Here is a 27,258-nt window from a genome sequence, read left to right as displayed (position 1 = left end):
CAGCCATCTCCACTTGAACATGCCCACAGGTGCCGGATTGGCCTCTGCTTGGCACATGATCTCAGCTGTGCCTCCCAGGTCCACCGTGGTTGGATCTCCTATGTTGCGGATGGATGGTGCATCTATTAGGGGAGAGAAGGTTTGTGAACGATGCTAGGAAAATTCAAAAGGAAGGGGAAGACTCTGATTCAGGAGGCTTTTTAATACAACCCAGCCTGGTGGGATTAGGGATTGTAACTTTCAAGAAAATCCTAAAACAGGGCATGCCATGCTACCGTAGGCTAGGGTTGAGAAGGATAGACCAAGCCCCTTATTTCTCTGGCCTCTACAGACAAAGAAGTTGAGCTCACATTGGACATCCAGCAAAATGGTCGTCTCGCTGTACCCTTCTGAGTTCTCACAGCGGACCGAGTACTGGCCAGTGTCGGCACGTATCACATTCGAGATCTCCAGAGATCCACCGTCTCGCAAGTGGTACCGTGGGGAACCCTCTAGAGCAGATACAGAAAACAAACGGAATGTGGGGCTCACAACTGGGGTGTCAGCAGTCATCGCAGCCAACGAGTCCTCAGAATAGGTGATCAGTGGATCAGGGAGACAGGGTACATCACCACATGACATATCTTTCCCAGAGCCTTTGTGTAGACTCCCTTGACGTCAAGGGGCACCTTTGGAAATAGGCTATTCTACAAGCTGGCACCACACCAATTCCATTTTAGTTTATTTGTTTTATTTCAGGTGTTTATATTGTTGGAGAAGAAGCAGCCTGCTAAAAGTCTAGTTACTGCAAATACTGCTGAAAGAGTAGTTTAGTCCACTTGTACCCTAGGGGGTGCTGTGGAGCATTCTCTGGTGTTTTGGGTTTGTTGAATGTTTCTCTCTTGCAGTTCAGCCTACCTCTTGTTGTTTTATCTTCCTGCTGTGTGGTAGTATGTGTTAGAGCTTGTGCTCTGAAGGCCTTTCTGTGGCATTAATGGCCTGCAGTCAGTTATTGTCTTTTTTGCATAATCCTGTTGCAGTAAATTCAAAGAAAGGAAATTCCAAAGCATGGATTGGATTATTTCTGAACTCTGCCAACATATATCTCACTTGCTCAAAAAATATTTCCAAGGCAGCTCATGATATGCCTTAAAACAATAAAACTAATAAAAACACAGCAGCATCAACATCAATAAAAGCAACAGTGATGATTATTAAAAGCAGCAACAGATCAGTTTCAAATGTCAAAAAAAGACTAGAAACAAAAGAGCAGGAATACAATATTTCAAGGCCAGGTGAAGCAAATAAATGAGAACCTCTTGGTCTTAATGCTTGTTTGTGAAATTGTTTTTATGTTGTTGCTACCTGTCTGGATCCTGATATGCTTGGGAGAAGGGCAGGTATATAACTATTCTAAATAAATAAATAAACCCACAGTTTGGCTCACTCCTGTAGTCCTTAAGGTTTCCCTTGATCGAAAGCTAGTCGAATCCAACTCTCCGTTTCCAAGCTGAAGAGCCAGCGTTGTCCGAAGACATTTCCATGGTCATGTGGCCGGCATGACTAAACACCGAGGTGCACGGAACACTGTTACCTTCCCACCGAAGCGGTACCTATTTATCTACTTGCAATTTCTTGCTTTCGAACTGCTAGGTTGGCAGGAGCTGGGACCAGAGATGGGAGCTCACTCCATCACGCAGCACTCGGGTCTCAAACTGCTGAACTACAGACCTTCTGGTCTGCAGCTCAGCGTCTTAACCCCTGAGTCACCGCAGCCCTCCTGTAGTCCTTAGCCTTTACTAAAGTGACATTTTCTTCCCCTGTTGACCCTCACCTCCAGGACTCTCCCTGTGTCAAATTTTAGACTGGAAGCTCATTGGGGCAGGGACCTCTCTTTTGGTGGTTACTCAGTCAATGGCCAAGGACAGTGCCAGCGTGATTGTCCTAAGAAACGGGAACTATCATACACATTCTACTCAGCCCATGCACCCTGTTGGAAGCCTACCCTAGGCCCCAGTCCTAAGGACCTTCCTCCATTTAGGCACCTTGTCCCAGCAATCTCATGGAACCCACCTGTCAGAATTACCTCTCCGAGGAAGCTCCAGCGGTAGGTGATCTCAGGAGGGCTGGCAGAGACCAGCAGAGGCAGCCGGACAACTTCATACTCTGCAACTTGCACGGCGTGGGGCTGCTCAGCAGAGAACTCTGGAGGAACTGCGACAACCAGAGGACAGAAGGCTCCTTACATCTTGCTCCTCCTTACTTTAGAAGAGCACCACTGGAGGAGAGTAGAAGTCCATCTTGTCTACTCTGCTCTTCCCCACACTGGGCAACCAGAAGGCTTGAGGGTTGCCAACTCCAAGTTGGAAAATTCCCGGCAATTGGGGGGGTGAAGCCTGGGGAGAGTGGGGTTTGGAGAGGGGAAGGACCTCGGCAGCATTATAAGGCTTTGGAGGGTTGACTTTATAAGCACTTTCTCCAGGGGAGCTGATTTCTGCTGTTTGGGGATCAGTTATAATTCCAGGAGATCTCCAGGCCCCACCTGGAAGCTGGCAACCCTAGAAGGCCCACAGGCAGAAAGCACAAAGGCCTAAGTCTCCCCTTCTTCCTACAGTCTTCAACTAGCACTCAGAGGTTTACTACATCTGAAACCTAGAGGTTCCCTGTAGTCATCATGGGTAGTAACCACTGAAGGACTTCTCTCTGAATTTGTCCAGTCCCCTTTTAAGCCCTCTGCAATCGTGGCCATAACTACATCCAGTGGTAGCGAGTTCCATCAGTTAAGTGTGCATTGCATGAACAATGCCCTGTCTTTCTTTCCAGTCTAGGATGCCCAAGAGTATTTCCAAGAGCCGCAACTGCAATTAGAGAACAGTTCTCCATTAACTCTCCTTCCTTTACATTTTCCTGGAGAACAGACTTGACTAAAGTTCCAGTTTAATAATTAACCAAAGCGTCGATCCAATTAACCAACTGGCTGGCTGGCAGCAAAGATCATTCAAGTGCCTGACGCCAAAGGCTGCAACCCCTTCCCTTGATGGATAGCTTCACTACTTACATAGGATATTGAGCTGGTAAAAGGCGTTTACATCTTCAGAGAGGACCGAACTGTATGCATGGCATTCCACCCTCTGCCCGTGATCCGCCAAGTAAGCCACCAGCGTCACTTGGCTTGAAGTGGAAAAGCCTCCGTACTCTGCCTTCTTCTGCCCAAGGTCAATTGCATTCAACCTGAGGGACAGACTATTATTATTATTGTTGTTATTATTATTATTATTATTATTATTAGTCACAGTCAGATATTTGACTGGTAGATGGTGCTCTGCAATTCAAGATCTAGCTAAGTTCTTGGGAATTGCAGAGGTATCTTCGCCGAATTCTTGCTGTTCCAAGCAACACTGTCTTCTGGAGCTGACCTGATGTTATTTGCTCAATGCCCAGAATGTCCAATTGTTTCTTGAGACTTCTAGGCACTGCTCCAAGGGCCGCAGTGATAACTGGCACAATGGTCACCTTCTTCTCCCAGAGGTGCTCTAACTCTGCTTGTAAGTCTTGGTATTTTGTGGTCTTCTCCTGTTCTTTCTTTTCTATTCTGTTGTCTCTTGGGATTGTAATGTTATGCTCCAGGTGTTTATCTGATTGCAATCAGAAGTCCCAAAGAACCTTTGTTTCACCATTCCCCACTATATTATTATTATTAGCATTAGCATTATTACCATTGGCATTTCCACAGCATTTGTTCAAGCACTTCACCATTCATATGTGCATTGCTATCCTTACATTGACCCTATAATGCCGGCGATCATCTTTGTATAACAGGTGGAGGAGTGAGGCTGAGAAAGACAGAGTCACTTGCCTCTCCTCCATGAGTTTATCTAATCCCGCTTTAAAGCCATCTGCACCAATGGCCGTCACTACATCCAGTGGTAGTGAGTTCCATAAGTTAATTATGTGGTTTGCAAAGTACTTTCTTATCTCCACTTGGGTTCGCCCAGCAAGTTCACAGCAAAGATAAAGGTGTGAAACTTGCTGGCTTGCCACTCAGTCCCATAGCCACTACACTAGGAGTTCTCAAGTAGAAAACACGACCTAGGAATGGACCTCTAGCCTCCTTCCAGACCACTGGAATAAGAGAAGAGGGAAGAGGAGATTGGATTTATAACCCACCCTTTACTACCCGAAGGAGTTTCATAGCGACCTATGATCTCCTTTCCCTTCCTCTCCACACACACACCCAGCTCTGAAAGGACTTATGACTGACCCAAAGTCACACCAGCAGCTGTATGTGGAGGAGTGGGGAATCAAACCCAGTTCTCCCAGATTAGAGTCCTTACTCCTAACCCCTACACCAAATGCAAAGAAGGGTGTTATGCTATCCCTCTCTGGCACCCATATTTTTGGCCCATTCCTGACAAAGGAGGACTGAGAACCACAACTGAAACTGGGGAAGATGAAGTTCGGGGTTCGGGGTGTGGGTGGAAAGTTTGCCCATCTTACTCCTTTCCGTCTTTGAGCCAAGTGAGTGTGGCAGGAGGGTTGCTGCTGCCCGACTGGCAGGTAAGCTTCAGCGTCTGGTTATGTCTGACTTCCTTGGTTGTCGTCGTAATTGCTACCTGCAGGGGTGGATCTGTGGAAAGAAAGGGCAGTAAGAAAGCCAGCTCAGATTCGTGTTTCGGATGTACTACCAGCCTTCTCGGGGCAGAGCTGTCTGTTCAGAAAGAGAAACGTGGCATAGTCCTTTGGGGAACTATGGGGGTGATGAAAAGTGCCATCAAGTTGAAGCCGACTTACGGCAATCCTTGGAGGGGTTTCAAGGCAAGAGACAAACAGAGGTGGTTTGCCACTGCCTCAGGCCCGTAGCCAGGATTCTGTGTCTTGGGGGCAAAAAAAATTCTGGTAGAGCTGGTGGGGCTGGGAGTGTGCGCACGCAGGCCCCCTGCTTCTTCTCAAAAGCATTTAAAGGGATCCTTTAAATGCTTTTGAGAAGAAGGGGGGGCTGGTACACACCCCTCTCCCTCCCCTCCTGCAATGATTTAAAGGGCCCTCCAGCTGGCCACATTCTTCCCCAGTCGATCAGCTGAAGAGCCCTTTAAATCTTGCAGGCGGGGAGGGAGAGGAGCACGAACTCCCCCACTTCTTCCCAAAAGCATTTTAAAGATCCCTTTAAATACTTTTGAGAAGAAGCGGGGGGGGGCCTTTAAGAAGTGGGGGGCCTTTAAGGAAAGGGCAGAGCCCCCAATAGCCCCAACCTAGCTACAGACAGCATTGCCTGCCTCTACATAGCGAACTTCCTTGGTGATCTCCCATCCAAGTACTAACCAGGGCTGACCCTGCTTAGCTCCCAAAGTTCAGGCAAGATAGGGCCAGCCTGAGCCATCCAGGTCAAAGCTCAGAGAGCTATACGACTTCAGAATGCAGAAGCAGGAAAGCACAGGATGAAACGTTCCCCCTTCCTTCTGCACCACAAATCCTGTGGAAGTGCAAAGCTGGTGTAACCACAGGGGTTCTTCACTATCCTTCTCCCCACCACGCTGGCTTTCCACGTCCACTTTGGCATGGGGCCAGGGCTATTTTTGTAGAAAAAGCCCAGCATGAACTCATTAGCATAATAGGCCACACCCAACAGCAGGAACTCATTAGCATATTGGGCCACACCCCTGACAGCACAGCTCATTAGCACATTAGGCCGCACCCCCATGTTACCAGAAGTGTGGTCATCCAGCCACACCCACCTTTTGCTTCTTATTCTGTTTACCTTGTTTGTTGTCAAAACCCAGGGCTTTTTTTGTAGCAGGAACTCATTTGCATGTTAGGCCACACACCCCTAATGTAGCCAATCCTAATGAGTTCCTGCTGTTGGGTGTGGCCTGTTATGCTAATGAGTTCCTGCTGGGCGTGGCCAACTCAGGAGCCAGCCGGAACTCCGTTCCTGTGCGTTCCTGCCCAAAAATAGCCCTGGAAGACTAGTGCTCCATCCATCCCACCTCTGATGTCAACCTCCCCTTTCTCAGGCAGCAGGGGAAAGACCTGAGACCCTGGAGAGTGGCTGCCAGTCAGAGGAGGCAACACCGAGCCAAATGGACCAGTCGTCTGACACCGTGTGTACAACAGCGCCATATGCACCTGCACAAGGGGAGGGAGCGTGCCTGTGTACGTTATTTGTGCGCCGAGGCTTACATTGGACGTGCAGGCGAGTGAAGCCCGTGAGTGGAGGCTGGGTTCTGGAGGGACTGGAGGCGTTGCAACGGTAGGTAGCCATGTTGTCGCTGGGCGTAGTGGTCAGGAGCAATTCCTTGGAAACAATATTTCCCGATGGCCCTGTTGGCACCAGTATCCCATCCCTCACCATCTTGTTATCCTAGGAAAAGTAAACCAGAATGCAGTGAGGCGGCAACTTGTTCCAAATAGGCTTGGAAGTAGGGGTGATTCTGCATCTAGCATTCGCTCCACATTTTCTCCACTGGGAGGGGAAAGTGCAGCTCAAAACCATATCCAGATACCTCGTGGGCCAGCCAGTGCCACCGCCATACTGACTGCAAAGTCACCCCTGAACAGCCATAAAACAGCCATAAATCTATGCAGAACTATAAAATGGCCATAAATCTATGCAGAAGGTACAATAAAATCCAAAGATCAAAAGAACCCGAAAGTGGCATGGCGTGTAAGCTACCATAAAACCAGATAATCAAAGGAAGTGAAACCAGCATGCAATGCAGAGGGGAATTTCTGTTCCAACTGTTTCTGTTCTGTGGGTTTCGTAAAAACAACGGAGGGAAAAGCCAATGCAGAATCAGCCTAGGAAATGGGCAGAGGTGTAGCAGGATCCTGATTATATCACAAGTTTTCTTTGCTGAGCATATACATTTTCATGTCGAAGCACGCTCATATCAGGTTCATCTACTGAGTGCATAAGGCTTTTTTTCTCGTATCTTTGACAGCTAATTAAAACAGTTACAGAAATACGGTATTTATTGCCTTTTAATAGAGATTAAGAGTTTAAATTTGGCTTTCTAATCTTGCTTGAAAAAGATAATGAACAGATGTCAGATGTATTTTTAGATGCACCTGTTCGATGATCTCATCAGCTGTTAAGAACCAATCGTTTATCTAGATGATGATCACATGTTTAAGTTAGAAAATATTTAGCATTTAAGATAAGGTTGCTATTTTTTAATATAAATGCATTGAGGTGATGTGCTAAGGAAATCAGATTTCTCTGGACAGAATTCTCAGGAAAGATTAGGTGAGGTCTCTGTTTGTGTGTGTGGCTTGGGTTTATAGGGGAGGGGATCCTAAAAGGAGTTTAAGACTACAGTCTGAAATCTGGTTTGCTTACTATTCAAACATGATTGAGCAATGTTAGGAGATTTGGTATTTTTGGCACTTGTTGGTATAGCTATAGAGTTAATTTTCGCATGCTTGTATTTCCTAACACCTTGTCTAATAAAGAGAAATATTTCTTCTTTCAATAAAAGATAGCAATTCTCTGAAGGTTTTCCGCCTGGTTTGCTGTTAATAGTTCAAAGAACAGAACTCACAATTAATTAATTTGTATGATCAAAAAAAATTAAAGGTTGCAAACAACTTTAAATCTGAAATGTCTGGGGCGAAATAGTTTAAAGAATGATTCTTAGAAAGCTAATTAGTCCAAATTCTCCATTTGGATGTGAGAACAAATTATCTTATTACAGAGGGGTGGCGTTGGAGAGATGAAAGGCTTTCCCCCCTTATCTATAACTGCAAATATGGATTCTCAAACGTTCGCCAGTTCAGTCCAGTCACAAACAAGGAGCCAGTTTTTTAACAGACTGTTTACACATCTATCAGCCCATTAGTGGCTGTGGGCAGGTTGCTTCAACTTTACCTCAGGAGAGGGTCTGTGGATCACTAGTAGATCATCTGCCCAGCATGCAGAAGATCCCAGGTTCAATCCCCAGCATCTCCAATTAAGGATCAGGTAGGAGTTGATGTGAAAGACATCTACCTGAGACCCGGGAGAGCCGCTGCCAGTCTGAGTAGACAATACTGACCTGGATGGACCAATGGTCTAACTCATTGGTCAGCGGTTTCACGTGTTCATGCATTCTTAAGATTACAGTACAGCGCAATCTCACATGGCCCCGTGGGGTTCTAACTCCCTCCCATCTTTGTCACACCACTGCTCTATTCAACAGGGAGGCAGTTGTTTAAATGGACAGTTAAATCAGTCACAAGTCAGATAAATCGGTCATCAAGTGCTCGAAAAAACCTTAGTATCCACCTCATCACATTGTTGATATTCTCAGACCAGCTTCCTAGCAAACAGTGACTCCCCACACATGCAGACAAATTCCTGGCAGCAGTCCCCTGCTGGGAACAAGCAACTGAGGTTCAGATTTGCTTAGGGTTTCCAGGTCTGGGGTGGAAAATACCTGGAGACTTTGGGGGTGGATCCAGGAGAGGGCGGGGTTTTGGGAGGGGAGGGTCCTCAGCATGGTACAGTGCCACAGCGTCCACCCTTCAAAGCAGCCATTTTCTCCAGGGGAGCTGATCTCTGTCAGCTGGAGATCAGTTGTAAAAGCGGGAGATCCCCAGGCCCCACCTGGAGGTTGGCAACCCTGGGTTTGCTCCTAAGCCCACACAGGATCTGACCATCTGAGGGTCGAAGTACATGCGATGTTGGGGGTAGGTGATCAGATTCCTCAACATGTAATTTCGGGGAAGGGGGATATGGATTGAGGCCACGGCATTGCGTAAAGAGAGTGTACTCTTCCCTCGGCTTTACGCTTTCTGACCAAACTTAGAAGGGTTTCCGAAAGGAGGAGAGATGCTCAGGTACCTTGAACCAGTCGAGGCGGGGCAAAGGATTCCCACCACTGGCAAAACAAGTTAGCTTGACTTGGGTGCCGACTCGGAAGCATGTTTCTGGCGGAGGCACATCGATCCAGATCTTCTGAGGAGGATCTGAACCAAAGAAAATTAACAGTAAGGAAAGGAAGAAGAAAAAATATATATTAGTTGTGTGTGGGGGGGTGCAGATCAAAGAACACGACATTCTGTTGTAAGCAAAAGACTTGGTGCTGTCTCTTAACCTCAAACTTCAAACGGGAACTATAGAGGCTATAGAGCAGTGATGGCGAACCTTTTAGAGACCGAGTGCCCAAACTTGCGACCCCAAACCCACTTATTTAGCGCAAAGTGCCAACACGGCAATTTAACCTGAATACTGAGGTTTTACTTTAGAAAAAAGAACTCATACATTAACATAAGATGATCCAAACAAAGTAAGGAAAGCAATCCCAAATGCTTTCATTTACTTAAAATTATTTGGCAGAGAATTCGACACTTTAATGATGGTCTGAGCCTGGCTGGGGCGATGGCACGCGTGCCCACTGAGAGGGCTCTGAGTGCCACCTCTGGCACCCTTGCCACAGGTTCATCACCACTGCTATAGGGAGTCTGGCCAGCGGCAGATTGGAGCCCCCAAAATCAGGGGGAAACCCGCCCCAATCGGGGGTCTGGCAACCCTACTCTCGTCTATTATGACTGGCAGCAGCTTTCCCGGCTCTCATGCAGAGATCTGTCACAACACCTGCGACCTTAGCTGTCTGATGCCGGGGATTAAACCTGGGACCTTCTGCGTGCAAAGCGAGTGCTCTGCCACTGAGCCACAGCTCCTTCCCTTGACAAGAAAATATGAATCTGCCTTTTATTGAGTCAGACCATCCGTCGATCAAGGCCTGTGTTGTCTACTTTGACTGGCAGCGGAGGTCTTTCAAATCTCTTGATCTATTTTTAACCAGAGATGTTGAGGATTGAACTTGGGATCTTCAGCAAGCAAAGCAGACACTGTGCCCCTGAGCCACGTGCTCACATAGTACTTTGAGGGTCACGCTAGCCTTCTTGGCATACAGGATGGCTTCATTGAAGGCTTCACAGGTCAGCTGCAGGTCATTGTCCTCTCGGAGGGCCCTGTATGTCAGGTTGGAGACTGTGATCTTCCCACCATGATTTCCCTGCAGGAGGTAAACAGTCCTCATGTCTGGTGATTTTCAGAGCCTACTTTCTCACAAGCCTCAACTCCAAAATCTTAACTAGTCCCAACCGGTATTTTATTCTTGTATAGGGTTGCCAGCTTCTGGGCTGGGAAATACCTGGAGGTTTGGGGGGTAGAACCTGAGGAGAATGGGGGTTGGGGAGGGGAGGGACTTCAGTGTGGTATAAGGCCATAGAGTCCACCTTCCAAAGAGGCCATTTTCTCCAGTTGAACTGTTCTCTGTTGCCTGGAGACCATCTGGATATCCCAGGACATCTCCAGTCTAGGGCTGACAGTCCCCAGGTCCCGGCAAGGGTTCCTCTGGTTTTCGGGGCTTCTGCTGGGCACTGGCCAAATGGCCGTGGGGAAAACCGCACCCCAAAACAGCAACATTGCTGTGCAATGTCCCCAATACAATGATATCACCTGGAAATGATGTCATCACATCGGGGACGTCACATGGCGACTCTCTGGTTTGAGGGCAAAATTCTATGGTTTGAAGCTGGTTTTACCACAAAGTTTTGCCCAAAAACCAGAGTGTCACCGCACAATGTCCCCAGTGTGATGACATCACTTCCGGGTGATGTCATCACATTGGGGACATTCCAGAACCGGTGCAACGAGGGGACCTGGCAACCAGTGTTCCCTCTAAGCTGAGTTAGTGTGAGCTAGCTCACAGTTTTTTAGCCTCCAGCTCAAATATTTGTGTCTTGGCTCAGGGAGGAGGGCTCCAGAGCAAACTAATTTATGCAGCAGCCACATCGCTCGCTCACAACTTTAATGCCAGGAGCTCACCAAGTAGGATTGTTGCTCACAAGACTCCACAGCTTAGAGGGAACATTGCTGGCAACCCTACTCCAGCCACTGTCTATAGGGTGGCAACCCTACATAACACCATACTTAAAACACCCACCAAGAAGCATGACGTATGATCCCCCCTGGAATGTCTCCTGAGCAAGCTTAACTGAAATGAACAAGAGCTTTGCGGGAGAACTTCCTGGAGTGTGTCCCATCGGTCAGACACTGTTAGTGGAGTCCCACTTCCACTCCTGAAATGGCATCTCGCCTCGCCTCATGGTAGGGCTAACTTCTGGCCCCGCCTACCTCTGAGACGGTGACTTCGGTGGCATTGAGCTCCCTCCAGCCCAGCCACCAGCGCAACTGCACAGGGGGATTGCTGGAAGAGGTGGAGCAGCTCAGGGAGACCTCCTTTCTTTCTGGGGTGCTGCTCGAACCGATGATCTTCACCTCTTCGGGAAAAACTGACAGCCAGAAGAGAGAGAGATGGAGAAAGAGAAACAGACACCTAGTGCTTGCCGCCCATCCCTATGACACAGCTGTACATGCAATGTCTGTTTTCAAGTTGCCTTTCTAGGGTTCCTCAGCTCCCACCACCCTCAACACCAATTCTCATTCATTTATTTATTCGATTTATAAACTGCCCTCTCCCAAAGGGCTTAGGGTGGTGAGCATCAGTTAAAACATACAATAAATTAATCAAATGTCGGTCAAATGAAACCATTACAATAAAACCATTAAAATATAATCACTGATGGTATTCAGTGCATCTTCTCCCTCCATGAGAGGTGAAACATGGGCAAGGTGTGATGGGGGGGGGCGTTGTTGTCTTCAACCATAGGCCTGGTGGAACGTCTCTGTACCACCAGGTGCGGTCTGGTGGTATCACTGAATAGCAGTGCTAACAGGCAAACTTCACACACTACTAGGAGTCATCCCACATGGTATATCTGAATGCTTGAAGTCACAGTAGCCACAGCTTTGGAGAGACAGATGGCTCCTCCCACGCAAGAAGAAAGGAAATTAACAGTGGATGAAACAGGAAACCTAGCGGAGCTGTTAGCGCCACATCCCTGCCTCTCTCGATTTAGTGCCTCTGCAGTGCTTATCACAAACAAACATGCGCAGAAGACTTATCAGGACTTAACTACATGTTGTCCCGTTGAAGGGTCCTGCCAAAACAGACATGTTGTATGGATTCCTGTTGAAATTTAATTGAGAATATGCGAAATGTGTGTGTGTGTGGGGGGTCTCATTCAGAACAGAGCTGTAGCGTATAGGAAGGGGGGTTTGTAAATCCCCCTCACCACCATTCCCAAACCTGACCAGTCCCAGGGTGCCGCTGTTTGTGCGGATTACGTGTACTGAGGAGATATGCATAAGTTTCCCCAATGGGTCAAACACCAGTTCTTCAGGTCAGTAAAACTTCATGGGGAGACTGGGAAATAAGGCTTAAGCTTCCTCTCTACACGCACCCCGGCTCTGATCCAAATCAGGCCTCCACGCACCTGCGAATGAAGTTTCAAAAGTCACTGGGAATTAGGGTTTCCAGGTCTTACCCAGCTGCTGGAGGGGGGGGGGTCCAGTCCTCTCCTGGGAGTCTTCTTGCATCTTCTTGTGATGTCATCACGCTGGGCACGTCGAGCGGGGGACGCTCTAGCATTTGGCCAAAAAAACCCTCTATGGTCACCATAGAGTTTTTGCCCAAATGCTAGAGCACCCCCCATGCAACGTGCCCAGCATGATGATGTCACTTCCAGGTGATGTCATTGCAGCGGACACTTCGAGCGGGACGGGGCTCTTTAGGGGCAGGGCTCCCCCCACCAGCCAATTGGCCGGTGGTGGATTGGGAGGACACAGCCACAGGAGGTGGTGGTGGCTACAAGCATGGACAGCTTCAAGGGGGAATTAGATAAACATATGCTCTTATGTTCTTAAAATCAGGGGGAACCCACCCCTGTCAGGGGAATGGAAACCCTACTGGGAATTCCAAGCTCCCATTCTACATGGATTTCGCCCATGCAGGTCTCATGAGCTCCAGCATGGCCTTTTGGGTGGTCAGAGGGGTTCCCACCTCTCTCTTTCACCAGCTGAAATGCTGGTCAGATCCAACCCAATATATATACTCTTTTTCCCTTCTTGCTCTTGCGTCTTTCTGTTCCAGCAAAAGTACTGGCTAGCTAGGCCAGTTGACAGCCCAACTGTGGTATATTTATTGTATTGTATTTATTGTATACATGTATGTATGTAATGGAACAGTCTGCTCCTCCCCTGATACCTTTGTGATTTAGTTTGGTCCTATTGGGTGGAGCTCTTGTTTCAGTTTCCAGTTCTGTATGTTAGCTGAAGTTGTTGGTTGTTGGAGTTGTCTCCTTGCAAATAAACAGCAGATGTTTTGGGCCTTGGACATGCGGATGGTGAGAACTGGGACAAGAAGAAGGAAGACCCACAAAGACATGCATTTGCCAGAAATGTTCAGTACTCACAGACTACATGCAGGGTGAAGCTGGCCTGCAGGGGGAGGGATAATACTTGGTTCAAGGCCTGGCAGGTCACTGTAGCGTTGTTGTCTTCTGCTGTTAGGCTGAGAGTCAGGAAACTCCGGGACAATTGGTTAGTACCATCCGTTTCCCAGTTGGTGGAAATGACTTCCCCATTCTGCAAGACACAAGGCTGATAGTTGCTGCTTAAGAAATAATAGCCACTAGGTGGTGCTTCTTGGGGAGGGGATTGATATTGGCCTCTGCAAATCAGAAAAACAGTACATTGTGTCAGTGGCATGATATGAACAGCTGCTCAGCTGTTCTATCATCTGTAAAGTGACTCTGCACAGAATCTCCGTGCAACTACCAGATGACACCAGGAACATCCAACTATCTGCCAAGACTGCTTCAAAACTGCTTCCACGCAGTGGAGTCCTACCCCATATGTAAGGCCGGCCTTTCACTTCTCTGAGATCACTAAATGTTCATGAACATTCTAGCTGCTGAAGGGAAAGTGCCAATCATGTGATGTGGGAATTTCATGCATGGACCTGCAGCAGCCTGGCAAAACTCTGGCTGTTAGTTTCTGGATGGTTGCTAAGAAGATCATGAGTACCAAATAGTGCTTAGCAAGAAGCGCTGGTGTCCACTGCACAGAACACAACAGTGATTTTACAAGATGGTTCCCATGTATGCCATGGCACCCAGGGATGTGCTTTCTGGTACCCACTTCCCCAAAACATTTCTTCCTCTAAGCAAAGAACCAGTCCTGACTTTCCTTCACTTCATTGGAGAAGGATGGGCTTCAGAAAAAACCCAGGAGGAATCAATTTCCTCAGGGAGACACCCATTCAGAAACAGCTGCCTCTACCCCAGGAGGATACTTGGCTTGGAACCTCCTATGTGATTGGCTCCATGGCAGCCATTTTGTGAAGGCACTCACTACCTGCCCTCAGAATCCCAGCTCCAACATCCCATCCTCGGGTCTCCACTCACATGATGGTCCATTCTGATGAACTGTAGCCTTTTTTTTTCTGTTCTGAACAGGAGAGTCCCTGCTGTTTTTCTTCTCTCTCTCTAGCTGCTTCTGCGGCAGATTGAAATCTCTTTTGCACCCAGCACTCAAGGAAATTGGGTTAAGTCTGAATTTTAAGAAAGCTACAGATGGCAGACTTCAGGGTCTTCCATCATGCCCTGAAACACCTTTTTTTACTTTCCCGATGAGAAAGGGGCCCTGAAGTGGATAGCCCAGGCAAGCCAAATCTCATCAGATCTCGGAAGCTAAGCAGGGCCGACCCTGGCAAGTACTTGGGTGGGAGACCTCCAAGGAATACCAGAGGCGGGAAACAGAGGTAGGTTATCAAGCCACCTCTCTGAAACGTCCAAGCCCCACTAGGGGTTGCCAGAAGTCACATACGTACCAGCAAGCACATACAGACACACACGAATAGTCACCAAAAAAATTAAAAACAGTGAAGAGGCCAGGGGGCGGGCGCATGCAACAAGCCCCACCCCCTGCTCCCAGCAGCCCTCAGTCAGAGCAAGATAGGGGATCCCCATCCAGTGCCCCCAAGTTCTCCCCCCTACCTTCAGCCACTGCAGGGTTGCCAGAGGATTCCCACCCAGAGAAATGCAGGTCAGCTTTAACTTGTCCTTGGCTTTGACAACGGGGCTCTCATAGCCTGAGATGACGGGTGGATCAGGTGGAACTGACAAAGGAACACAGGGGAGGGATTATTTATTTATTATTTCAGTTACGCCCTACCTTTCTCCCCAAAGGGGACCTAAGGTGGCTTCCATCATTCCCCTCTCCTCCATTTTCTCCTCACAACACCCCTGCCAGGTAGGTTAGGTCACGTGTGTGTGATCAAAGTCACCCATCAAACTTCCACCACAGGATGGGGATTTCAGCTTGGGTCTCCCAGATCATAGCATGGCACTCTAGCCACTATACCACACTGAAAGAAAAGCAGGCTTCACGGCTCCCCAAAGTTGTCAACTACCTGGCAAGATATCTTGGTCTGTATTTGTCTGGGGAAGGCCTTTTAGGGTTGCCAACCTCCAGGTGCCACTGGGAGACCTCCCGCTACAATAATTGATGTCCAGATGACCAAGATCAGTTCCCCTGAAGAAAATGGCTACTTTGAGGGGCGGACTCTATGATATTATGTCCCACTGAGGTCCCTCCTAGAACCCCGCCCTCCCCAGGCTCCACCCCCAAAATCTCCAGGTATTTCCCAATCCAGAGCTGTCAACCCTAGTGGTTGCTTTGTTATTGATAATCAGGGGTCATTTCCTGCAGGAGCGCACAGGAGCGGAGCTCCGGCAGTGAAGAGGCCGGGGGCGGGCGCATGCAACAAGCCCCCCCCCCTCCTCCACCAGCCCTCAGTCAGAGCAAGAAACAGCCAGGTAAGTTGCAGAGCTCCCCCTGGCCCCGGCCCAAAACAGTCCAGTGGCACCTTTAAGACCAAGTTTTATTCAGGCGCAAGTTCTCCCTCCCCTGCGGGGACTGATCTGCACGTCCCCCCCCCCCGCAATAGCTAGCAATCCTAAACAGTTTTTTTACCAAGTTTTATTCAGGCGCAAGCTCTCCCTCCCCTGCGGGGACAGATCTGCACGTCCCCCCCTCCCCCCGCAATAGCTAGCAATCCTAAACAGTCCAGTAGAGCCTGAGCGGTGGGTGTTGCTTTCTGACACACTTCCAGTGATGTCAGGGGGTGTGGCATATGCAAATAAGTTATGCTAATGAGTTATGCTAATGAGCTCCTGCACCTCTTTTTCTGCGAAATGACCCCTGTTGATCTTTTTCCAATGGGACTCACAGTGGAATTCATAGAGCGTCCATGCAGTGGTTCATCAAGGCAGTGACTGTTTGGACTTCAGCCAGCCTGCCACATCACAGGTCTTCAAACCCAGGGGTATTTTTGGGCAGGAACGCACAGGAACGGAGTTCCGGCTGGCTTCCAAGTTGGCCACGCCCAGCAGGAACCTCATTAGCATAATAGGCCACACCCAACAGCAGAAACTCATTAGGATTGGCTACATTAGGGGTGTGTGGCCTAACATGCAAATGAGTTCCTGCTACAAAAAAGGCCCTGGGTTTTGACAACAAACAAGGTAAACAGAATAAGAAGCAAAAGGTGGGTGTGGCTGGATGACCACACTTCTGGTAACACGGGGTGTGGCCTAATATGCTAATGAGCTGTGCTGTCATGGGTGTGGCCTATTATGCTAATGAGTTCCTGCTGGGCTTTTTCTACAAAAAAAAGCCCTGCTCAAACCACACCTAAAGACTTGTACACAACAGTTGCATGGTGGTGGTGGTGGTGGAAAGTGTTGCTGAGCTGCAGCCAACGTACGGCAACCCAGTAGGGTTTTCGAGGCAAGAGGCGTCCAGAGGTGGTTTCCCATGGCCTACCTCTGTGCAGCAACCCTGGGCCTCCTGGGTGGCCTCCCATCCATGTAAGAACCAGGGCTGACCCTGCTTAGCTTGTGAGACCTGACAAGACTGGGTTCCCCTGGGCCCTTCAGGGCAGGGCGGCGGCAGCCTACCTGCACATTATCTTCAGAAGTAAAACACCCCCCCACACACTTCCTTTTTACATGGGCAAAAGCAAAAGGCACAGCTATTCTTCTACATTCCCTTTGTGGAGGGAAGAGGTCCTCCTGCTATTGTGGAAAGCCTGCCTATAAACGTCCCGGAATAAATAAGTCAAGAGTGGTCTTCCTGCTTCATTATTAGAGCCTTAGAAGGTAGACAATGCATGTTTTTAAAGGACACCTTTCTTTTCCTTTCAAACGCTAACAAGGGAGCAAGAAGCCCGGTTTCAAGCGGCATTATTTTGCAGTCCAAAACCACCCTCGTCGTTTCTGTCTTATGGTTACTTTTGTGCTTCTGAACATTTCCTTTCAACTGGATCTGCTTTTTGTGTTTTTCCTCTCAAGATGGGTGACCTGCTGCATGACACACACCAGGTGGAAGTACCTGGGCTCCTTCCATTCAAAGGGGGACCCTGTGAAATGGATATAGGCTGAGGGGGACTTGCTTTGGAAGGTTGCCAGATTGTGACCTGGAGAGACTGTACCAGACCTTGAATATCCAAAATCGCATGAGAAATAGCTACCTTTCATCTGCCTCTTCTCCCTACCTTTGGTAACAAGCAGAGATTCGAATGACACCTACTTCCTCTCTCTCTTTTTTAGAAAAAAAAAGAAACCTGCAAACCTATTCATTTGCTTGCCCGTTCCCCAGATCATCTTTGTTAGTGTTCTCCCTCTCCCTCTCTTGTTCCTGGGAGTCTCTGTTTCTTTTCTCTCTCTCTCTTTTTTCCCCCTCTTTAATTACAGCTGCCCTGGATAATGTCCCTCGTCCTCCTCCTCCACCTCTCGGCCTCCTTTTCTTCTCCTCATCCCACTTCTTTTTTTGTGTTTGCTTTTTTATTAGGCTGTAATAAAAGTTTCCTGGCTGCGCTGGGTAACCGGTATTATTAGGTTTCCTTGTCAAGGTCTGGCAAGGCATTCAGAATTACTCACACAGGACGTTCATGGCGAAACCGGCAACCGCTGGGATTAAAGAGGCTGCGTTAGAAGCTCGGCACATCAGCCATTTCCTATTGTCTGAGCTCTGGGGGGTGATCCTGGAAAGAAAAGCAAAGGAGAGAGAAAATCTGGAGCACGCGGGTACTGCAGGGCCAGTCCTCGATGATGGGATATTCTGGTTGGGTCCCTTACTGTGCAGTTCAAAGCTGGTGTCAGCCGTTGGCAGTTATCTATATAAATATATTTTTATCCCGTCATTCTCCCAAGGAGCTTGGAGTGACACGCATTTTACCCTTACAACAACCCTGTGAGGTAGGCGAGGCTGAAGGATAGTGAGTAGCTCAAGGTCACCCAGTGATCAGATTTCCCACTACAGTGGGCAGCTTCCCAGTCCCAGGGCCTGCTGCTGCTCAGTGGAGCAGTGGAAGCAAAATAGGGGGGGACTGGCATCATGTGATGCTGCAACGTCACTTCCAGGTATGTACGGCATTGCATAATACTCTAGGAATTTCCAAAGTCTCTGTGGTAAAAACCCAGGCCCATAGCTATGGTGGGGCTATTCGGGGCTACGCCTCCTTTCTTAAAGGCACAGCCCCACAGGAATTTGTCCTGAAAATTCTTTTTATAACATTTTTAAAGGAACGTGCTCACGCCCGCTGAGCCATGGTGGGCCACCTGCCACTCCTCGCACTTGCCCATCAGCAGCAAGAAGAGTGGTGGCAGCAGCTGCATCGCACTCGGTGCACTGCTGCCATTGGGGCAGACCTTTATGCTGATGCATCCAGCGGGTACCACACTGCCTCCGCCTACTCAGTTTTTCATGACTGAGTGTGGATTGTACTCAGATCTCTCAGATATTTGTTTGACAGGATAGCTAATGGAAGATGCACCCTGGTACCCAAAATAAGCTGCCATTCTTAATTTTAAGTCCCTAAATGGCTTGGGGATGGACCGCTTGATGGACTGCCTCCTCCCATACTGTCCAGCCTGCCAGTCAAAAAAGATCTTCTTCCAAGCCCTGTTCTTTCTGTAACCCTTCTTGTGGAGGCAAGGCAAGTGGTGACCAGAGATGGGGCTTTTCAGTGATGGCATCTTGCCTTTGGAATGTCCTCCCTCTTGAGGCTTGCCTGGCACCTCCCTTACTATCTTTTAGGCACCAGGCCAAAACATTTCTATTTACCCAGGCTTTTAATTGAAGGGTTTCATCTGTTTTATGGTCTGTTTCTAGCTGGAGGACTGTTTTCTGGCTATCGTTTTAGCTCTCTCCATTTGTTTTATGCTGTTATTTATGCCTCAGTTTGTTTTTTAATGGCTTGTTTGGGTTGTATTATATTGTTTTGGCTGCAGGCTGCCTTCAGTAGGTCTCTGGAGATGTGACATTTAAGTTTTCTAAATAAATAAATAAGACTGGGATGCAAACAGAACTCTGAGAGGGGAACCCAGAAAACAGGGTAACAGACGCACATGTATATTTCATAGTTCTCAATTTTTTTTCAAGTATTTTTTCAAGATACTTTGCAGTATCTCTCCTCACAACGGTGTTGTAGAAGCTGCCCATGATTGCTTCCGTTTCTCAGTTGGGAAGTGTTCGTCAAAGAATTCATGTGGCCCTGGAACCTAAATAGCTGGCCATCACTGCTCCAAAGATGGCGGGAGAATTTTTTTAAAAAAAATCACGGATTTTATGTCAACCTAGTAATTGTCAGGAACTGTATAGTTTTACCACAGAGTTTCCAGAGATTCCTAGAGTGACATGATGTCACTTCTCTTCCCCTCCCCCGTAAGTTACATCACAGCTCATACAACCCCAGCACCCCCCATGACTCCCCTAACTCCCAGTGGTTGCCAGGCAACTGATATTTTTCCCTCCAGACTACTCTGCTTCAAACCACCTAGATAGTTATGGCAGCAAGTAAGGAAGCACTGGAAAGAGGGGAGTAACTGTATAGGACACTGTCAGGACTTCTGTATAGGACACTGTCCGGGATTCTTTTCTTTTTTTACCTCAGCACAGCCTCTGTGTTGAAGAGTTTGTCTTCAGATCCCGGCTGGGTGCTCGATTCAGCACCTAATACACTGTCGTCACCTGAAGAGAAATAAGAAAACGGATGAAGGGAGAGCAAACTTCTTCCAAACTCTCCCCATAGCGGCCCTCCAAATCTGCCCCACCAGGGGATTGACCCGAAACAAAGAAATTCAGCTGGGCTCAGTGCTGAGTGGTTTCAAGTCACTTTTTGTGTCTGAGGCAGAAATCCAAAATGGTGTCTCCTTCATGGTGAAGAACATGGAGCACAACCTACCGTGGTCTTCCATAGCTCACTCAAAACAGAGTTCTCCCCGTTTTTTCTCTCATGATAAACCTGCGAGGTAAATGAGGCTGAAAGAAAGTGACCAGTCAAAGCCCAACACCATTACAGCCAATGCTCCCTCTAAGCTGTGGAGTCTTGTGAGCAAAAGTTCTACTTTGTGAGCTACGGGCATTAAAGTTGTGAGCGAGCCATTTGGCTACTGCATAAATTAGTTTGCCCTGGAGCCATCCTCCCTGAGCTGAGACAAAAATGTGTGAGCTGGAAGCTAAAAAACTATGAGCTAGCTCACACTAACTCAGCTTAGAGGGAACACTGATTACAGCTCCTGTTTGTTTCAATGAGACAGGGCAAAAAACTTCCCAAAGGATTGTGCCCAGAACTATTCCTCACCTGTCCCCTCCAGCAGCAAGCCAAAAGGTCTCCTGAAAAAATAGCTCCTGAGGGACAGGTTTTACAGGAGGGGAAACCGGAGAAGGGAATGGGTGAAAATTGTTCCCCCATCTGTTAGCAGGAAGTTACCACAAGATCCAAGCCAGTCTGCATAAAGTGAAGCAACACTCTCTTTCTCTCTGTATTGTTTCTATAAAAATCCTCAAAGATGTTGCCTGTTTACTGTGAATGGGCCTATAAAATGGCTAAGCTTGAGGTGATTCTTGAGGGGACTCGACAGAGCCTTTGACAAAAGAATGTTAATGCGCTTTATGGCTGTGGCTGTTTCCTGAATGGATAATTCAGGAGTGTCATCTGAAAGGAGTGCTTGGGTTATATATTTGTCAAAAAATATAATAAAACGGAGACAGACACCTTCTGCCCCCACTACTCTCTCATCCCAAGGAAATAAAAACCTGGGAGCATTGTCTCTGGACTGTCTCACAGCTCGGGGAAGTGGCATCTCTATCCAAAATCCCACTTGGACAAGGTTAAAGGGGTTAGGGCCCTGGAGAAACGATGATTTAGGGGTAGCATGATAGAGGTTTACAAAATTATGCATGGGACACAGAAGGCAGAGAAATAAGTACTTTCCCCCCTTTCTCACAATACGAGAACTCATGGGCACTCAATGAAATTAAGGAGCAGTAGGTTTAGAACAGATAAAAGGAAGTACTTCATCATGCAAAGAGTAATTAACACGTGGAATTCACTGCCATAGGAAGTGGTGGCGGCTACACAAGAGGGGACTGGATAAATATATGGAGCAGAGGTCCATTAGTGGCTATTAGCCACAAGGTATAGATGGAACACTATGGGCACATAAGGAGTTTGGCCCAACATGGCCACCCCAGATCAAATGGGTGCAATCAAACATGCACATCTAGCTCCCATTCCCAGGTCGTCCCTACCGCGCACTAAACGACTCCCATTTGGATTAAATAGCCACTGGCAAATTCCAGTGGCTACCTAAGTGAGGTGCTTCCATGGCAGGTTTCTGGGCGTCTGGGCACACCAAGGAAACACATGAACAGTATGATCGTTCCATTCCGTTTCCTATGCGTTTCCCATGCGTCCTTTTTTCCCCAACCCCACTCCAACCTGCGCTTCAGCGCCCCCACAAAATGTGGCCAGGACTGCATGTGCACTTGTCTGCTGCGCATGCACAGCAGGAGTTGGGAGGGGAACCAACCCAGCCACAGGTCCATTGTTGTGGCATGTTAATGATGTGAATGACCAACCATGGGCCCACAGCACTATGGTACCAGCTTAGGGGGTGCTGTATGATCAACTCAAAGCATCCCAAACTCAAGCGGCTTATTTAGAGCCGATATACTGCTGCAGCAAATGCTCATGTGACCACACCCTATGTCTGGGACAGTAATTCTCTGTGTTCTTGGTGACTGGGGGAGGGTTTCTGGCCCCGCTGGTGGACCTCCTGATGGCACCTGGGTTTTGGCCACTGTGTGACACAGAGTGCTGGACTGGATGGGCTGTTGGCCTGATCCAACATGGCTTCTCTTACGTTCTTAACAGGATTATGAGAACCCTCTCACCCTTGCTGAAGGCAATCTCTGCAGCAGGCCGAGCATCCTTCACCTGGCAGTTCACCGTGTACTCCACGCCAGCCAGCCACGTCACTGTGCTGTTGGCCTGGTACTCTGTGAGGAGCGGCATCTTTGGGGGCACTGTGAGAAAGAGAAGCAAAGTGGACAGTGGAAATTTCAAATTGCTTTTCCAGTTCGAACACAGAAGCGTTTCCACAAGTCAGGTCTAAGTCAATGCAGACTTTAATCAATTAATTGGCTAAATGGATCAATGAAAAAAATCTGTTGATTGACTTTAAAAGTGCCCCTAATTAACCGGGCAATAGATCTTCAAATCACCATGGAGAGAATGCCTCTTTATTTATCTCCCCCCCCCCAAAAAAAAAGAGTGCTCTGAGGGTGGTGAGTGATAAGACACGCACCTGCCTCATGTATTTGCATTTCTTCAAAAACAATTTTTTTCACTACAAACAAATCTAGGCAAATTTCATTGAACTGATTCACCAAACTCATATAAAGAATCAACAAAGGTTGCAATCATGTGCCTACTTCCTCGGGAGGACTTTCTGTTAATACAGTAGAACTTGACTTTAGAAAAGCATGCAAGGTTTGGGGTACGTGGCTGCTTAAACGGGGCTAGTACACGGACTATGAACAGACTTGATTAGAATAGAATAGAATAGAATAGAATAGAATAGAATAGAATGATTCAGTATCCATGAGTATTTGGTACCCACTTATGCCCCTCATACTAGCTGCTTTCCCCCCAGGACCAGCTCAGCTTCCCTCCACACACAATTATCCTCCTCTTTCTCCTTGCTGCAGATGCCAATGGGTGCCATTTTTGGAGCTCCTACAGCAACCCATTTTAGGTGGCTACCGTCTTGTAGCCAGGGCTGGACCTATATAGTAGATTCTTTGATCTGCACAGAGATCACTCCTTGGCAACAGAACAGAGTAGAGTAGAGTAGAGTACAGTAGAGTAGAGTAGAATTTTATTTATTTATTTATTTGTATTTATATGAAACTTTACAGAGCACAAAGGTAAACTTTACAGAGCACCAAGGTAATGCTCTGCCCCAGGCCATTCCAATCAAAATGTTGGCAGCAGGAAAGACAGGGGAGGAAAGGGAGAGTCCTGGGTAACAGGTGAGGAACATATACAAATACAGGTACATATGTCTAGTTTTATTTCAGGCCAGGGGGAGTGGAAACTCTGGGTTTATACCTAAAGCTTCATGGGAAAGATGGGTTTGGAGGAGGGGTCTGGAGGAAGAGAGAGGTGGGTCTACAAAGATTTTAAAAAGGCCCCGCTAGAGGGGTGGGTACCAAGGCTTCTTTAGAACTGGTCCTGAAAGAGGTGGTATTCGATCAACGGGGAGAGCTACAGAGCACAGGGCTCCGATTTTCTCAGGTCCTTACCAAGCACGGTGAGCAACACACTGCGTGAGATGATGGCACCGCTTGTCTCGGAGGGTCCCACCTGACACTCGTACAAGGCATCGTCTTCCAGTCGGCTCCTTGTTATTTGTAGATTATGTTCACCTGAAGTACCCAAAGATAAGGCCAAACTTAAGTGACAGTATCCTTGCTGTTTGTTTCACACACTTTATTTTTTTTTTGGACTGGGCTGTATTTGAATCTTGCTTCAGACTTGTTTCACGATGGATCACGCTAGCAATTCCTACTCACATCCAACCGTAAACAGAGCCCAGTTAACCTGTCTCCCGGCCTGCCTGCTATGCTCTGAGCATTCTTCATGACCATGGGCTTACTGCTCGGACACAGAATCTGGTGTCTAGTGCAACACAAGAATCTCTCCTTTTTTTCAGCTTAGAAGACAAAAAATAAGTTTCTAGCTCTCAGTGTCGTTGAGCAATGCTTGGGATCGTCCTGCTCTGTCTCTCCACTCCTCTCTCCCAATTTATTTGGAAATTTGATTCTTGAAAGAACAGTAAGTCATGCAGATACATGCCAATAGTGATACTGTTCTGCACTTGTGCATCACAGTTGCCAATGGACCATATACAAACTGGACAGGCCTGCTCTTGTGCTCTGAACAGCAGCTCGATCTGCACAGATCACTTGCTAACTGCTGCAGATCGAGTCGTTATTAAAGACGTCACTGCAAGCATGGCCAAATTAAGACCTGCCAAGGCCATAAACGATGGCAAGTTTAAGAGGGCATCATTCACAAGTGCATCAAGTTGCAACCAATGTATGGTGACCACAGCAACGGGCTTTCAAGGCAAGTGAGAAGCAGAGGGGGGTCTGCCATTGCTTTCCTCTGCCGAGCCCTCCTTGGTGGTCTCCCATCCACCCTGCTCAGCTTCTGAGATCTGATGAGATCAGGCTGTACCAGGAGGCCCCCTAGTGTTACCCCCCCCCTAGTGTTATCCCAAAAAAATTCTAACACTGAAATTTAATACTTTTTTTTCCCATTTAGAGGTTCCTCATAATCTGAGGACCTTGGCTGGGGCTTACTTAGCTTGTGAGTAAATCCAGCTCTGGCTGAAGGCATCTGCTTGCCATGCAGAAGATCCCAGGTTCACTTCCTGGCATCTCCAGTTAAGAGATCTGGTACTCGGTGTTATGAAAGATCTCTGCCTGAGATCCTGGAGACCCACTGACAGTCTGAGTAGACAATACTGATTGTGGTGGAGCAATGGTCTGATTCCATATAGGGACACTTCGTATGTTCATAGTTCAAAAAATCATCAGCCCTATTACACAGTATCATTGCAGCTTTGCATACAATAATTATTAGTCATACCCAGGGAGAAAACCCAAGGAGAAATCCAGGGAGCTGATCCCAAATCATCAATGTGGAGCATATTCTAAGGTGCACCAGGGCTGGAGAAGAGATACTCAAACACCCACCAGGTTGGCTCACACCCTGCTCGCCAGTCCCAGTTCAGGCAACCAGTTTTTCAACAGGCTGTTTGTCACTTCATCAGCCCATTCATGCCTGCCCAGCAGGTTGCTTCAACTTATTCCTTCTTGACAGTACAGTACAAATGGCTGTACCATACATGTTCTCACACAGTCCAATGAAGTTGTCTCCTATCCTTGCTGCACAGCTACTTTGCTTGGAAGGCAATTGTTTAAACAGTTAAAGCGATCACAAACTGTATAAATCAGCCGTAAATAAGTGTTAGGATTTGACACAATCCTCCCTTGTCTAAGTAATCCTCTGTGACATTAATGGCTGCCAATCTCTTTGGACTGGCAGTGTTTTCGGACATACACCATTTTGCAAAAACCCTGTGCAAACACATGCAAGCAAGTGTTCGAGCCCTTCAGAGCTGGTGGCCCTGCAGTACCAGCTTTATAGCACAGCAGGGACCACTCAGCTTGGTTTACTCCAGAGTGACATACCTCACCCGGTGACCTCACAGAGTTAAGACAACACCCCTGTAGAGGACCTCTCACCTTTGCTAGGCTCTCCCACCATGCTGTAGCGGGAGAACCCGGGAATGCTGCGGCTGGGACCTAGCAGAAGCCCGTCCTTTGCCCACTGCACGATGCCAGACGTGTTCTCCACCTCGCACTTGAGGACAGACGTTTCCCCTTCAGAGGCGACCAGGCTCTCTGGCTGCGCGAGGACAGGCCGTTGAAGGTTCTCTGGGTGGCAGCCGAGGAAACAAAAAGCATTTGTGACACTGAGCAGCTGGTCTGGCTCAACTGTTTGCTATTTCCTGCATGCTGATGACACCTAAGAATTTCTAGTTCTGTGTTACCAGGAAGGAAAACCGAATCCCAAGAACATAAATGATCAAACTGGACTTTCTGCATTCGGATCAGAACCGAATGAGAAACTGGAAGCGGCAGACATCGTCCTCCTCTGCTTGATCCTCACAACAACCCTGTGAGGTAGGTTAGTGCCAGGCAGGAGGTCATCTGGTGAGCTTTTTGTCAGAGGGGGCAATCAAAACCAGCTCCTCTCTATCTCTAGTCCACCCTCTGCCCCACACTGGCCCACTCAAATCAGGACTGTGAAGACTTAACCCTTCCTTTCCCTGCCCTCTTTTCCTGACTTCAAATGGCTCACCAGACCTGCTAATTCTCTACTGGTGGTTCAAAAATTTGTGTAGGATTTAATAGTGCTGGGGGGGGGGTGTTCCTGAAAGATCTGAGAGCCCCCTGCCTTATCTATATACACCCCACTCTTCTCCCAGTGGAAACCCAAAACAGCTTACAACTTTGTTCTGTCCTCCCCCATTTTATCCTCACAACAACAGCCACCCTGTGAGGTAGTCAAGGCTGAGAGGCAACGGGAACCCAAAGAGCTTTTGACAGAGTGGACACTTGAACCTGGGTCTTCCCAAACCTCATCTGACTTTCTAACTGCTGCACCACACTGGCTGTCTAAAGGAGGAAAGAAGAAGCCTTACATTTGACAGTCCTATCAGCAAATCAGATGAATCTTCAAAAAAAAAGTCCCATTAGGGTGTGAAAACCGTTTGGGGGCAGAAGCTGTGGCGACCTTTGGCCGGGCCAAATTACCATTACACAGTACAAAATACTCCCTTTCAGAGCTTGCGTCCCTAAAGGGATTCATTTGGGGGAAGTTATGAACCATTGAAGCAGAAGGAGATCAGACCGCATTCCTGTCGGTTCCAATCGAATGCTCTCTCTGAGGAGCTGCCCTTCGGCTGAACGTTCTCACCTTCTCCTGTCAGGCCCAGGAAAAGGCAGATGAGCATTACTCCAAGGCCCCGGGGCACCATCCCGACTCCTGGACGCTTTGGAGGTAAGAATCAGAGTCTTGGGATGCTGGAAACCTAGAAGTAATCAGAGGCTCATGAGAAACGGCACCAGAGATGCTCTTTCCTCTGTGATAATGTTGGCACGTCATTTAAGACTAGGGTTACCAACATACAGGTGGGATCTGGAGTTCTCCCAGAACTGCCAACTGGTTTCCAGACTCTACAGAGGTCAGTTCTCCTGGAGGAAATGGCAGCTTCAGAGGGGGAGATATTCTATGGTATACCATAGAGTCTAGGAGAAATGAAACCTAGAGTGACATCACATTACCACGCAGTTCCATCCCTTCTTCTACTCTGCCCTCCCCAGGGTCTGCCCCCAAATCTCCAGAAATTTCCCAACCATACTTAAGACCTAACACTGGGAGTTCCATGAACAGAGTTTCCAGTGGA

General features: G+C 47.9%; 1 protein-coding gene across 1 annotated transcript; it reads right to left on the bottom strand.

Moving 5' to 3' along the window:
• On the bottom strand, window positions 1-26,829 carry NPHS1 (nephrosis 1, congenital, Finnish type (nephrin); the record flags this gene model as incomplete). Its single annotated transcript, XM_015408573.1, has 17 exons — window positions 26,769-26,829; window positions 25,532-25,723; window positions 23,522-23,644; window positions 22,109-22,240; window positions 19,819-19,900; window positions 17,809-17,912; window positions 14,863-14,984; window positions 13,279-13,450; window positions 11,099-11,256; window positions 9,833-9,974; window positions 8,798-8,922; window positions 6,157-6,337; window positions 4,477-4,606; window positions 3,038-3,210; window positions 2,053-2,193; window positions 351-491; window positions 1-122 (listed from the first exon to the last, which is right to left on the bottom strand). Coding segments are annotated over exons 1-17 (2,301 nt in total), but the record flags the coding sequence as incomplete, so codon positions are not given.
• Window positions 26,830-27,258: the final 429 nt, after the last annotated feature.

Source organism: Gekko japonicus, unplaced genomic scaffold (genome assembly GCF_001447785.1).
Source record: "Gekko japonicus isolate JY-2015 unplaced genomic scaffold, Gekko_japonicus_V1.1 scaffold1388, whole genome shotgun sequence".
Taxonomy (NCBI): Eukaryota; Metazoa; Chordata; class Lepidosauria; order Squamata; family Gekkonidae; genus Gekko; species Gekko japonicus.
The sequence above is the reverse complement of the archived record's forward strand: the minus strand, read 5'-3'. Positions and strand labels throughout refer to the sequence as shown.